The 14860-nt window shown below is 40.7% G+C and overlaps 1 protein-coding gene across 3 annotated transcripts; it reads left to right on the top strand.

Annotated features, from left to right (window-relative positions):
• Window positions 1–2398: 2398 nt before the first annotated feature.
• Window positions 2399–14388, top strand: LOC104425211. Of its 3 annotated transcripts, none has more exons than XM_010037834.3 (3): window positions 2399–2717; window positions 4556–4642; window positions 4735–5677. In XM_010037834.3, the coding sequence occupies exons 1-3, from the start codon at window positions 2454–2456 to the stop codon at window positions 5377–5379; spliced, it is 996 nt and encodes a 331-aa protein (XP_010036136.3). In that variant the 5' UTR covers window positions 2399–2453; the 3' UTR covers window positions 5380–5677. The 3 variants fall into 3 exon arrangements, with proteins under 3 accessions (XP_010036136.3, XP_010036135.1, XP_010036134.2); XM_010037833.3 differs by lacking the exon at window positions 4735–5677 and adding an exon at window positions 12960–14388 and having other exon boundaries at window positions 2439–2717; XM_010037832.3 differs by lacking the exons at window positions 2399–2717; window positions 4556–4642; window positions 4735–5677 and adding exons at window positions 10084–10943; window positions 12779–12865; window positions 12960–14388.
• The last annotated feature ends 472 nt before the right edge of the window (window positions 14389–14860 follow it).

Below are 14860 nucleotides of genomic sequence, written 5' to 3'. Positions count from 1 at the left end.
ATGTAAATTAAACATTTCAAGAGTCGGTTCAGCACGTTCTACACAGAAAGAGTCTCCTCCAACAACTGGAATCCTAAGGAACAAGGAACCATATCATTTACTCAAATATTTTGGATGTTGTCGGGCTCCCTGTTATTTTCTCCGCGATACTTCAATGGAAGATCCTGAAGTTTTTTCCTACGAGAATCCAATGAAAAAAAACTTAGGAGAGCCGCTTGTGTGACATAGCTCACTAACTATACGGCTAATAGAATGAGAGAAACTTTGAAAGGGAAAGCCACCGAATATTAATCTCAAAGAAAGGCTTGAAGTAGTTATCATTATTTCAAATAATGACCTAGTTTCATCGACTTGCCCGTTAGCAAAAAATTTCAACCCATCAAGGGTATTTTTGACCAACACAATTTAATTTTTAATTTAATTATATTAAAACTAAAAAAAAAAAAAAAAAAAAAGAGGAAGGAGAATAACTAACGGGAGGGCTTTTTCACACCTTTGGCCGCACGTCCCCTTGCTAGTGGGGCTGCGGCAACATGCGAAGAAGTTGCTAGTGCTTGAGTAGGGTTGGCGCGACGAGGGCTTGTTAGCCCTCATCGGGGTAGGTAGAGAGTGGCGGCCCTCTCCTAGATTTGGGCGAGGCCCTCGTCCAACGCCTTCAAACCTAAGCGATGGGTTCAAGGGCCCTAAGCGAGGGCCGACGACCCTTGCCTAGATTGATAGAGGGTCGTTGCCCTCTCTTGTCTCCCGACAGGGGCTAGTAGGTCCACGCCTCTAATCGATGGGGGTTATTGGGCCTCGCCCAAGTGCTAGCAACCCCGCTTGCCGTCATCACTACCCCACCGGCGATGGGGTGGTGGCCACAAGCAAGAGGAAGCCTATTTTTTCCCTTTATTTATTTTCTTAAGTTTTAGTTTTATTTAGTTCATTTTTTTTATACAAAAAATAGAAAAAAAAGGAAAAATTTTTAAAAGATGAAATCATCCTTCATAACTTGGTGAGTTCAAGCCCTTATGTGAGATTGATATAGTCACTTCGGACTCTTATTTGAAATAATGTCTACTTCAAGCCCTTATTTGAGAAACTGATGGCACTTTAAATCCTTATTTGAAATAATATTCACTTCAAACCCTCATTTGAGAAAATTAAAGCATTTTGAACCTTTATTTAAAATTTTCCCTAAAGTTTATTATTTTTAATTTCATTTTTTTCAATTTTGGATTGAATCTTTAAATATTCTTTTTTTGATAAATTATAGTGCTTTTTTTAATTTTTGGGAATGCAAATGAGAAGGAAAAAGAAAAATGAAAGCTTAATTGACCTAAACTAAAAGACTCGAAATTTTTGGTTGATTCGGTTCAAGCTAAGTCAGGGCTTTTATACAACAAAATATGCTTATTCATATCTCATAACATATCAAATCTTTATCATTTTAAAGATATGAGTTTACAAATTCTTAGATGAGATGGCATCACTCACCTTAGAATGCCTATGACTAAATAACAAGCGTTATTCAAATTGTCAACCTCACAATCTTATCAAATAAGTGAAAAACAATGTTAAAATTAAGTAACATAATACCTTAATTACGAAATGGTTATACTATGCTTATATGCTAACAAAACAACTCCTATGTGCTAACGAATCACCTATCGAAAGCAATTATTTAAATGCGAAGCTTGAGCATGGAACTTTGTCACGCCATAACTTTCTTTGGCAAACCCTGTTTCAAATGTTTTTACAATCAATAGAAAGTTTTTTTAACATACTACAAGAATCCCAACTTAATTGCCCCAGAACCTTGCCAAAAATGGCTGAAATTCAGCCCCAAATGTTACTTGTTCAAAACTTGATAATACGTGCGACAAACTTCGAAATTTCGTTCTAAGCAAACCGTAAACTCAAAATAAAAATTGGCAAAATCGGATTTTTCAAAATTTGACTCTATAGTTTCATAATAATGTAAACTATCATTTCTATATAAATACATATCTCAATGACTCAAAAATCGGATCTTGTCGATAGACTCCAATAATTTCAAATTTCAAGCCCTAATCTGAAACTACTACAATTTTAGAACGAGAGGCAGAAGCACTTAGAGCATTACTTAGCAAGCCTTCTCCTCCATTCTTCTTTCTCCTTTCCTTTATTTCCTTTTTCTTTCTCTCTCTCTTTCTTCTTTTTCCTCTGCCTATCTTTTTCTTTTATCTCCTCCTCCTCCTTTTCTTTTTCTTTTTCTTTCTTTTCCTTTCTTTCTCCCTCTATTTCCTTTCTCCCCTAAAGCTCTCGGTCTTTGTTGAAGCTGCCACTGTTTTCCTCTTCTTTTTGACCATCAACTCTTCTTCTTCTTCTTCTTCTTGTTTTTTTTTTTATTTTCTTTTTTTCCCTCTTTTATTGGACTTTTCAAACCTATATTTTAGATTGAGAACCTCTCGATTTGTGTTCGACCCTTCGGAATGGACCCGAGTGGGGGTCACGTCATGCTTGATGTCAGCTCCGACAAGGAAGGGTTGGTCTCGAACGTGCCGAAAGGCAGTGATTCGGACGAAGTGGTCTTAGTGAAGGAGGTCAATGCAAAGTCAAAGCGGATCAAATTGGTGATGGATGATGATGATGATTGCGTGGTGTTGGACGGAGATCCTGAGAAGTCGGTCTTTGTTCCCGATGATGCGGCGGACGGAGGTTCGGACGATCTGCTCATTGTTGGAGAGAAGGGGCAGGTATGCAGTCATTTGTTGTTTCCGTTTGTTTGTTCGAATGATTATCAAAATGATGAATGCAATATTGGTTTATGGCGAAGCAATGGTTAGATGCAAAAATTAGAGTAATATGACAAGGACAGGGCTGGAGAAGCGGCATGATGTGTTCATTTTGCATATGTTTTAAAAGACAATGTTTAGCGAGATTAAAATCAGGTCAAATTGAGAAAACAACCCTGCATGCTATTAAAATATGACTGTGCAAGCCACAACACAAATTTCTGGAACCCTTCTTCTTTTGACAGATGATGAAAGACATCAGCTTGGGTACAATTAAGTAGAGAAGTGTCATACACTAAATGAAAAAAAAAAAGGAGATGTGGTTTGATTAGTAGGGTTGGTGAATCTCAGAACACCTTTAGAGAATTTTTATGACGTAGAAGAGCAAAAGAACCGCAGCAAATTTGAATGTTGGCTTTGTTCGAGGTTCAGGCTTTTTCAGTGTTGGACCGGTGACTAATGGAAGACTATAGCGTCAAAATACGAATTAATAATGGAGATCAATATTTCTTAAAGTTCTCACGAACCAAATGGATCCTTCATGTCTTCTTGTGCGGCTTTACCACCAGTCATCGGACTGGCTCATTTACCAGGATTGAGGTTTGGAAGTTCTCTTCGAGATTCTGCTTGACCTCGTGGGTTTCATGCTAACATGCATGAAGGGTTGGCTAGAGAGCGCAATGCTACTTCTAAATTCGGATGATATGATTGTGTCAAAATATGTGGAGATTGAGTTATTGCATGACTATTATTGAAGGAGGCCTTTAAAGATTCTGCTTCCCAGCTTCTCTCCATTTGAGTGGAGCTACTTAGAGAAGTACTATAGGTGGCTTGGCTGTCCACATGCTTTAATATTATTTTGTGCTGCCTCTATATATGGCGGCTGCTTGCCCCTCTTCATTCAGTGCTGCATAATCAAGTATGGTTATCGGGGACACGTAACATTAGGTTGTGAATTACCGTAGCGTTAGTTTGGGTAGATTGGCAAGCATTTAACTGCTCTCGTGCTAGTGGATGTGGATTATGAATCTGCAGTCTTTTCTCTGATGCCTGATGGTTGTGAGATAGGGATCACAAAACGCTGAACTTATTACTACAAATATCTATAGATTGTAATAGTAGATGAGAGCCAAAGCAGCAATGATGATCTTCCTGAAAATCAAGTATCACAAGGGACGGATGGTTTGCTCAATGCCGAACTAGAGATGGCATTGAGTTTGTGATCCGCTGCATGCTGTGCAGTTCAATGTATTGTAGTGCATGTATTTATTCCCTTATGAGGGAATAGAGACCATGACTGCCAGCCCATAAAGGGAAGTAGAATGAGCGCTTTTGATTATTATTTAGCTATTTATTTATGTTTCTCCTCTTCCACTGATGCGGTGGAGAATCATATTAGAAACAGCTGAGAGAGGTCGGCAGTTGGAGTTTCCTCACCTAGTATGTGTTCTGCGACCAGCATTTCTTGTGTTGTTGTCGAGCTTCACTGAGCAAGTTATGCAGCGCTTTGCTTGGGGATGGAATGTGACTGGGGAATCAATGGGCTTCTATCATGGCTGATACTTGGGAAAAGATCTATTGAGTAGTCTGGGGTAGGTTTATGGGTTAGTATTTGAGTTTGACTTACATTATAGATTTAATCCTTTTACCTTGTAATGCATTAGATATCGTTCCTTTTACTCAGGTGAATAGACCAGCTCATACCTCTTTTTTTTGGGTCGGAAGGTCATACCTCTTCAAGTGGGCAGATTTGCATGCCTTTTCACTGACTTAATTGTGTAAATGTATTTTCGTTGCAGGTTGCATGTAGAGACTATCCTCATCCAAGGCATGATTGCGTTATCTTTCCTTTCAGCTCAACCTTGCATGAGAAGCACTGTAACTTGGTCAGACGCCATTTTCATAGCCCCTCGAGTCATCATATATCATTTGCTAATTCACTTCGTTGCGACTAACTGTATTGCATTGCAAAATGCAGTGCCATTGTTATGTATGCGATTCATCTGCACCATGCGCATACTGGGGGAAAGGTTTGCCTAATGTTGACCATTGTCATGCCGATGACAAACAGGAGAAATGGAAAGTCTGTAGAAAGAACTTTATGCAGGGTAAAACTACCCTTATGCCCGTTTCGAGTTTTCTTCCTGACCCTGTCTCTACGGTGCTTCCACAACCTACTCAAGCTCTGCCTCCTATAAACACCCCACCGCCAGCCAACTCTATACCAAAAAATCTTGTGTCAAGGCCAACGATTTTTCAGCCATGTTCTTCCCCAACTAGATCAAGTGTTTCAAGTAATATAAAGGAACCGCAGGAGGCACCATCCAGGCATGTCTCGGGAAGCAGATTCCAGCCACTCTCATCGGCGCGGCAGGTGTCGAGTGTTCCAGTTACAGAGCCCGCACATGAGGCACAGCCTGCAAGAGAGTTTACTACCACGGCGGCTGGAAATTTCGACATCAGCGCAGCAGGTGTCGAATATGTCGACTTTGATCATTGGTGGTTGGAGACCCAGATCCCGGAGGATAATTTTCCCCCTGTACCTGCAGCCGTAGATGGTGTCGAGTATGTCGACTTTGATCATTGGTGGTTGGAGGTCATGATCCCGGAGCCTTTCCCCTGAGCCTGCGGCCGTAGATGGTGTCGAGGATGTCGACTTTGATCATCGGTGGTTGGAGACCATGATCCCGGAGGATAAATTTTCCCCTGTGCTTGCAGACGTAAATGCTGGTGTGCTCTTATTTGTCTAAAATCACAACAGGTAAAAAACTCCATTCATCTTAGAAATGTATAAATATTACCTCTAATTACAAACAAAGTTTTTTCTCTTCACGAAGAGACTCTTTCGGAGACCAGAGGAAAAAAAGGCAAGCTTCGAGCAGACATGACTCATGTAATATACAGGAATGATGGATTCTTAGTAATGGCGTAAAAAAGAGATTTATCACCTATTTAAAATTGACAAAAAATTGCATGATAGTCTTTACTCTACTGTTTAAATAGCAGTTTATTCTAAATTTTAAAATCAAATAACAAATAATTATAAATTATTATAAGATCTATTTCTTCAAGAATTTATGACTCACATTGACCGTTATTCTTGCAGTACCCCAAGAATTGTTATGCTAGCAAAGTCTTAGAAGGGTTCACTAATAATGTGATCCCTTCAAAGTCAAGACTAGATTGTTATTATCCATATACAAAGAAGTCTATTTAGAAGTACGAAGTGAATTTGTATGGTTGGTAGAGGAAGGGGGAAAAGAAAAAGGAAAGATAAAGGAAAAAAAAAATTAAAAGATGAAAATGCTCTTTGTTCTAAAAGGTTAGGTCATATTTTGAAATTGATATGATTATTTCAGGTTATTATTTAAAACAAGTTTCACTTCAAGTTATTTGAAAAGATTTAGCTATTTTATATATTGATATAAAATAATGTCCACTTCAGATTTTTATTTAAAAAATAAATAAATAATGACACTTCAAATCCTTATTTGAGATTTTCTCTAGATTCTGAAGGGAGAAAAAGAATCAAAATCAACACTTTGTGAATCTCCTTTTTTTTGATCTTTTTACTCAGCGACACAAGGGTATGATATGACCATATGTCATCAATGTTCATTGATTAGCTAACTAACTTTATGTTTGGAAGCAAGAGGATGGAATTTGGAGAGAAGGCATCAGAAAAATTAAATTTTCCCTCCACAATTCTCGCACAACAGAGTTCTTCCCATTTTGCACCCAAATTTTCATCACCTTACTTTTCTTTCTTTTCCCAAAGATAGCCTATGAGTACTAGCCAAATAGTAATCAATTATATTATTTTGTTCTCTGGAAATATAAAAAAGAACAGAAATTCGTTTAATGTTAGCAAAGTGCACATTTTAATCATGTGATCTTGTTGGTCATAGAGATGATAGACAGCAAAAGTACGTGGGTAGCGACTCGTTTTTTATTTGAGACACTGTCATGGTCATCGGTCGGCTGATTTGAGTGAGGAATCTGTTGTTGCGGTCGCTGGTTGCGAGGTGATTGCTTGGTGGAGTTTGACCATTTGTTAGAACGGGAGAACCTCCGTATAAAAATTGGGGGTTGCAACGTGATCTCTGGTGGCGTTCTCATGCTTGAAAAATTCTTCGCAAGGAACTAATTTATCATGGAGCTCTCCAAAGGTCAAAGAGGTATGGCGGGTGCAAATAGACACCGACATCTGACGGAACTCAGATCCAAAACCATAGAGGACTTGCAAAGTGACGTCCTCAATAGACACTGGTGAGCTCATCAACAATCGATTTAGGCCGTGAAGAAATTCAGAAGCAGATTTCAAGCCACAGGCAGATTACAGTTGTTCCTTGAGAGTCATCCCTCGAGCCCGGGAACAATTGACATACAGATTCTTGAGGATGCACTGGGCTTCCGATGAGGCTGTGGTAACGGAGACAAGCGGGATTATAGTTTCAGAGACTAACGTGAGAATGGTGTGGCGGAAAAGCTAGTCTTGGCAGTTCCAAAGAAGATATGGTGGGTCAAGGTCGATGACTTTCTCATCAGTATCGTGGCAATTTTGGTTGGTTGTGGGAGGCAGCCGTCGATGTAATCTAAGCCGTCGATGTAATCTAAAACATCATACCAAAGAACAAGGACATGAAGGGGCACACCATGAAGTAGAGATGGATAGCGAGAGCTTGACGGGGAGTTGCATGAATGCATAGATGGCGATTAGGGTCAGGCTTTTGGCATGAGAGGAGGGGGAAGACAAGACAGTAACTTAAATGGTGACTTGAGTATTTGGGAAGCTCTGATACCATATGACGATAATTATTTTAGGGTTTACAGAATCAAAAGCAAGACCAAAGACATTAAAAAACAATCTAACTAATTATAAAACAATATAACTAATTATATGTGGTTGAGTTCAGTGGGTTGTTAGCTCAATCTTAGGGATTACAACTTGTGTTTGGAATTGGGAATTTTATCTCTATATTTGTTGAAGGAGTGCAGTGATTTTAGATATCACACTAGTTGACAAGTAAAGGTGGTTGGAGGTTCACGGATTTTGTTAGATAAGGGTAACCAATTGAGTGAGGATATTTTGTTTTGTCGAGCAAGCATTTGCCATTGACATATGCCTTGGAGAGTGGTCGTGAATCGTGATTGTGTGGGTTGCAAAGAAGCGATTGAATATCAAGACACAATGAGGGCATTATGAAAATTGGGAGCCCGACCTGAGCCATGTGAGGTTAAAAGTGGAACTTTTCAAATTGGGGTGTCAATGGGTCGAGTTAGGGATTCTAATACCCAACCAGACCCCACCCAAATTGAAAGCACGACCTACCTGACTCGATACCTGAACCACGTATATCTTTGGTTGTCGGGTCAAGTTAGACTAGGTCAAGTTTAAAAGTTTTTTCTTCTTCGTATATTAATACTTTTTTCCCAAAAAATTAGAGAAAAGTGATCTTTTAATTTTTCATATGATTTATCCCGCTTCAACGACGAGGAAAAAGATATTGTGTATTGGCATGATTAACAATCGTAGCAAATATATACGCACTATGAAATCCCTTAATGAATGGGATTCTACAACAAAATTGTCAGGAAATTAAAATATAATGAAAATGAAAGGTTACATAATTTTACAATCTTACAATTATGGAAAGAGAATATTTATGACAACTAACATATCTGATATCTCTTCGTGAATTTTAGTAGATCATTCACTCTCCTAAAATGATCAATCTTGGTACTTCATCTGTCCATATGGATAATGACGACAGCATCAACTCCTAAACATGACGTGGACAAGTTTTCTATCACCCATCTTCCTAAAAGGAGGATCAATCTTTTTTCGTATTTTTATATAGTTTGAAGAATCGTGTGAAGATTTAACACTTCTAAAAACATATAGTTTGAAGAATCGTGTGAGGATTTATCTAAAAACATTTCAAGTCAAGATTGTCTTCCATTTTATATATTCATTTATATGGTGTTGTATGAAGTCTAAATACTCTTTTGACTATGGTTTCACTCTCTGGAAAATGCCGAGAGTAACTTGAAACAAATAATTTTCTCTAATGATGCATTTTGGAAATATCTTACATTCTTTCTTTGTCCTTAAGCTAAGATCGTGTAAAGGTTATTATTTTTAATTTCATTTTTTTCAATTTTGTATTGAATCTTTAAATATTCATTTTTAATGAATTATAGTGCTTTTTTTATATATAATTTTTGGGAATGCAACTAAGAAGGATAAAAAAAAAAGAAACCTTAATCAATCTGAACCAAAAATACTCAAAATATTTGTGCTAGTTAGGTTCTAGCCGTGTTAGGTATTTTTTACACCCTCAAATTCAAGTTAGATTGCGGGAGTAACGTTCAGGCTTTTGCATTAGAAGTTCAAAAACTATATCACTTACCTTCATAGGAGATCCTAAACAGGATTAGCCTCCTAGGCAATGATTGTTGATCAATTATGATTTAATGTGCTTTTCCCAACGACATCCACAATAGATCGAAATTAATTGTGGTGTTACAAAAGATGCATATATCACTTGAATGACTCGATGCCCAAGCTAATTCATAGCAAGGTACAACGAACAAGAATAGAGCAGTTCTCCAAGATGCTATTAGATATGTCCAAAGAGAAAAGGCCGGCACGTCGGTTTGACTTTCCAAATGCTATACGAAAAATTATTTTAAGCTCTTATACTATTCACACGCAATGTACTAGGTCAATACATGTACAATTGTGCCGATAAAAAGTGACACCTGCTGCAATCGAGCCATCAAAAGTCAGAGGTATTTAGAAATGCTTGAAAATAGCATGCAATCCATTGCACATGGATAATAATTGTGAATTGATTACGCCGTATCATTGCCCTTATGTGATGAGCCCGTCTTATAATATATTTTCTCATATATGAGGAACTTGCTCAAGGCCAAGAATGTGTCGGCTGCGACATCGGCCCGATCGAAAGTAATCAATATAAAACTTAGTATGCCTTTAAATTGCCACGTCTGAACTCTAAGACGTGAAGTCCGGAAGCATTCCACTAAGGACGCTAGGCAATAAAAAATATCTCCTCAATTGGGGCGAATGCGAATGCCGACACATCAAAATAAAGAACCGCTAGAGTTGCCTGACTGGTGGGGCAGTCTTCAGTGGAGCTCTCGGCCTCGTTCCTTACCAGGGGTCTAACACAACCATACCATAAAAACGGGCCCCTCTTTTTTTTTTTTTTTTTTTTTAAGGTATGGATTTTTTTTTTTTTTTTTTTTTAAGGTATGGATTCGAGGTTTACAATTCCTAACGTTTTGTCGTCCTTTTCCTCTGCCGCTCCGCCCCGTACACTAGCAAAAACCTTAGTCTCTTTCTCTCTCTATCCCTCTCCGCATGTCCCTCGGCCTCCCCTTCTTCAAAGGTCTCTCCTTTTTCGTATCCTCCGCCCCCGCGAAATTCGCCGCCGGCGACGACGCGACCGATCCTCCCTTCCCTCGTCCCTCCGGAAATCGCGACCCCATCCCCTCGATCCCCCTCGACGGCCTCCGCTCCGCAATCGCCGCCGCCGCCGCCTCCGCCGCCGCCGCCGCCGCTCCTCGCGAGACTCTCCTTGGAAACCCCCTCGCGCTCCGTCGCGGCGCGCGATGAACTCGGAATTCGGACGCAGACCCGCGATGCCGGTTCTCGGTCTCTCTTCGTTCGCTCGTTCGGATGAAAACCCACGTTGTTAATTTCGCCAAACCCTAGGTTTTCCCGGCCCTCCGTAGCGGGTTTCTTTGCGTAGCCTTTCCTGTCGTGGGGGGCCGAATCGAAACCCATGTAGGTGCGCTTCGGAGTGAATCTGTCGTAGAGCTTCCTGATTTTGCGTTCGACCCTTGAGGATGGACCCGAGTGGTGGGGGTCATGTGGTGCTCGATATCAGCTCCGACGAGGAAGGGTTGGTCCCAGACGTGCCGAGAGGCTTCGGTGGTGACGATGAGTGGATTTCCCGGCTCCTTAGAGATGATCCGGACGAAGTGGTCTTGGTGAAGGAGGTCAATGCGAAGTCAAAGTCGGACAAATTTCTGGAGGATGATGATGATGATGATTGCGTGGTGTTGGATGGAGATCCTGAGAAGTCGGTCTCTGTTTCCGATGATGCGGCAGACGGAGGTTCGGATGATCTGCTCATTGTTGGAGAGAAGGGTCAGGTATGCAGTCATTTGTTGTTTCCGTTTATTTATCTTAATATATGAAATGATGAATGCGATAATGGTTTATGGCGAAGCAATGGTTAGATGCAAGAATTAGAGTAATATGCCAAGGAAATGGCTGGAGAAGTGGCATGATGTGTTTATTTTGCATATGTTTTAGGGGACAATGTTTTGTGCGATTAGGATCAGCTCGGATTGGGAAAACAACCCTCGATGCTACTAAAATATGACTGTGCAAGCTACAACCCAGGTTTCTGGAACCCTTCTTCTTGACAGTTGATGCGAAAGACATCAGCTTGGGTATGATTAAGTATAGAAGTGACTTACACTAAAGGAACAAAAAGGAGATGGGGTTTGATTAGTAGGATAGGTGAATCTCAGGACATTTTTGGAGAATTTTTATGACGTAGAAGACCAAAGGACTGCAAAAAATTTAGAATGTCGGCTTTGTTTGAAGTTATAGTATTTTTCAGATGTGGATTAATGACTAACGGAAGACTATAGCATCAAAATACGAATAAAAAATGGAGATCAACATTTTTGAAGATACGAATGGTCCGTCTCGTGGACCAAACGGACCATTCGTATCTTGTGTAGCTTTTCTATGAGTCATTGGAGTGGACTGGCTTGTTTACCAGGATTGAGGTGCAGAAGTTATCTTTACAGAGATCCTGCTTGTTCTCATGGGTTTCATGCTAACATGCATGAATTAAGTTGGCATGATCAGGGGGGTCGGCTAGAGGGCGCAATGCTATTTCTGAATTCGGATGATGTGATTGTGTCAAATATGTGGAGATTGAGTTATTGCATGACTGCTATTGAAGGAGGCCTTTAAAGATTCTGCTTCCTACTATTTGAGTGGAGCTACTTAGAGAAGTACTATAGGTGGCTTGGCTGTGCACATGCTTTAATATTTTCTTGCGCTGCCTCTATGTATGGCTGCATACCCCTCTTTATTCAGTGCTGCATTATCAAGTGTGGCTATTGGGGACACATAACATTAGTTTGAGAATTACTGTAGCGTTTATCTGGGTAGATTGGCAAGCATTTAACTGTTCTTCTGCTAGTGGATGTGGATTATGAAGCTGAAGTTTTTTCTCTGATGCCTGATGGTGGTGGGATGGGGATCGCAAGATGCCAAACTTATTACTACAAATATCTATATGATTGTAAAATAGATGAGAGCCAAGCCGTAATAATAATCTTCCCAAAAATCAAGTATCTTGAGGGAAGGACGGTTTGCTTAATGCTGAATTAGAGATGGCATTAAGTTTGTGATCCGCCGCATGCTATGCAGTTCAATGTATTGTAGCGCATGTGTTTACTCCCTTACGAGGGAGAAGAGACCATGACTGCCAGCTCATAAAGGGAAGCAGAATAAGCGCTTTTGATTATTATTTGGCTATTTATTTATGTTTCTCCTCTTCCACTGTTGGAGTGGAGAATCATATCAGAAACAGCTGAGAGACGGTCAGTTGTTGGAGTTTCCCACCAAGTATGTGTTCTGTGACTGGCCTTTCTTGTGTTGGTGTCGAGCTTCACTGAGCAAGTTATGAAGCTTTGCTTGGGGATGGAATGTGATTGGGAAATCGATGGGCTTCTATCATGGCTGATTCTTAGGAAAAGCTCTATTGAGTAGTCTGGGGTATCATTTATAGGTTTATGGGTTAGTATATGAGTTTCATTCACGTATATATTTAAACCTTTAACCTTTTAATGTATTAGATATCGTTCCTTTTACTCTAGTGAGTAGGGCAGCTCATACCGCTTCAAGTGGGCAGATTTGCATGCCTTTTCACTGACTTAACACTGTAAATGTATTTTCGTTGCAGGTTGCATGTAGAGACTATCCTCATCCAAGGCATGATTGTGTTAAATTTCCTTTCAGCTCAACTTTGCATGAGAAGTACTGTAACTTGGTCAGAATCCATTTTCATAGCCCCTCTTGAGTCATCATATATCTTTTGCTAATTCATTTCATTGTGACTAACAGTATTGCATTGCTCAATGCAGTGCCATTGTTATGTATGCGATTCACCTGCACCATGCGCATACTGGGGAGAAGGTTTGACAGATGTTGACCATTGCCATGCCAATGACAAACAGGAGAAATGGAAAGTCTGTAGAAAGAACTTTATGCAGGGTAAAACTACTATGCCTGTTCCGAGTTTTTTTCACGACCCTTTCTCTGCAGTGCTTCCACAAACTACTCAAGCTCTGCCTCCTATAAACACCCCACTGCCAACCAACTCTATACCACAAAATCTTGTGCCAAGGCCGCCAATGATTTTTCAGCCATGTTCTTCCCCAAATAGGTCAAGTTTTTCAAGTAATATACACAATAGCAGGAAGCACCATCCGGGGCATGTCTCGAGAAGTAGACTCCAGCCACGCTCGTCGTCAGAACAGTTGCATCAGGCACATCATGTCATTCAGAAGGATAGAGTTCATAGAGATAGTCACTTGGGGCCTCATCTTGTTTCACCCATTATGCCACATAAAAGGACGGGGACTGTTGGTAGTTCTCTGGCAGTAAGCAGAGCTGCATGTGGTCCAAACAACATCAATTGCCCATCTTATTTACCTCCCCCAACAAATTCAATCCACAATACCATAGTTAATCGAAATCATATCAGAAGGCAGAATGTCCCTTCCAGTTTGAATCAAGTATCTTCTACTAATTTGAGCAGCTGTTCGCCCAACTTAACTGGTGTTCCTTCAATTATGACGCCTTCTCAAGCCAGCAGTGATGGTCAGGGTAGTAATCAATCACTCAGTGAGCAAAACATCCATCAGCATCACAGCGAACCTAGCGCATTTTTAAGTTTCTCAGATAGCCTCGATTGGATTGAAAGGGTACTTCAAGATGACATTCCTCCTGCTCCACCTGCTGTTGAGAGCATTCATGTTCCGAGTACAGAGCCCGCAAATGAGGCACAGCCTGCAAGAGAGTTTGATACCGCGGTCGCTGGAAGTTTCGACATTGGCACAGCAGGTGTCGACTTGGGGAACTGGTGGTCGGAGAACCCGCCCCCGGAGAATAATCTTTACCCTGCGGGCATAGATTCTGGTATGCTCTATTTTGATTTTGAGACCTCCTGGAATAGTGTCACACAATCATAACTGGTCACACCCTCAATTTTTTGGGAAGGGAAGCAAAGCCTGCTACATTAGTTGCTATTTATAGTAGGTACATCAGCTCTGTTTTTTTCTTCCTTCCCTCTTCCGGTTGACATGCCCTTCTAGTGATTTTAGGAAGGTTGGTTTTTTAGTAGTTGAAATTGTATAGAATGCTCTGAGTTTCTGTACGTATCTTGTAAATAAGCCTGCAGTTCTCCCCTGTACATAGGGGTTCCTGGTAACGAAATTCACGGAGGATTGTCTGCTGCTTGCTGCTTTCGCACGCAAGTTGTGCAATTGAGTTCTGCTTTTAGTGCTTGAATGTTGTGCCAGCCCGTGTTTGCCGTTATCAGTCTCTTTCTGAAGATGAAAGTGCAGATGCGCTCGAAGGCGTTAGACCTGGTGGCCTCGCCTTTTGGACTGGAATCATGAGAGCTCAGTGCTTTCTGTGGGGGCCTTAAGCTTAAGCGATGGGATCGACCATGTCCATCGTCTTCGCAAATGGGTTAGTATGAGGCAATGGCATGGCTGCATTTCAACACATTTCAGGTCAGACCATGCGCGTCGTCGTAGCAGATGGGTCAGATTGACGCGATGGCATGGATGCATTTCGACAACATTTCGGGTCGGAATGTGACATTTTCATCAGACCCTGCATCCTCTGTTAGGACGGCGACCGTAATTCTTACTGTCGGCGGCCACTCAAGGTTATGATCCGAGGGCATTCATTAGAAATACACGGTGGGAACAGCCACGGCGTCGAGAGGCTCTGTTTACAAATGGTTAAACTCGGT

The sequence above is a fragment of the Eucalyptus grandis genome, chromosome 11 (genome assembly GCF_016545825.1).
Source record: "Eucalyptus grandis isolate ANBG69807.140 chromosome 11, ASM1654582v1, whole genome shotgun sequence".
Taxonomy (NCBI): Eukaryota; Viridiplantae; Streptophyta; class Magnoliopsida; order Myrtales; family Myrtaceae; genus Eucalyptus; species Eucalyptus grandis.
This window is presented reverse-complemented; position numbering and strand designations above follow the sequence as displayed.

Bases quoted from the DNA above. Each gene is read 5' to 3' on its own strand.
- LOC104425211 (XM_010037832.3), top strand. From the start codon at position 10,635: ATGGACCCGAGTGGTGGGGGTCATGTGGTGCTCGATATCAGCTCCGAC. The intron at 10,944-12,778 runs GTATGCAGTCAT...TTTTCGTTGCAG, and splicing joins TTGTTGGAGAGAAGGGTCAG to GTTGCATGTAGAGACTATCC. The intron at 12,866-12,959 runs GTCAGAATCCAT...TGCTCAATGCAG, and splicing joins ATGAGAAGTACTGTAACTTG to TGCCATTGTTATGTATGCGA.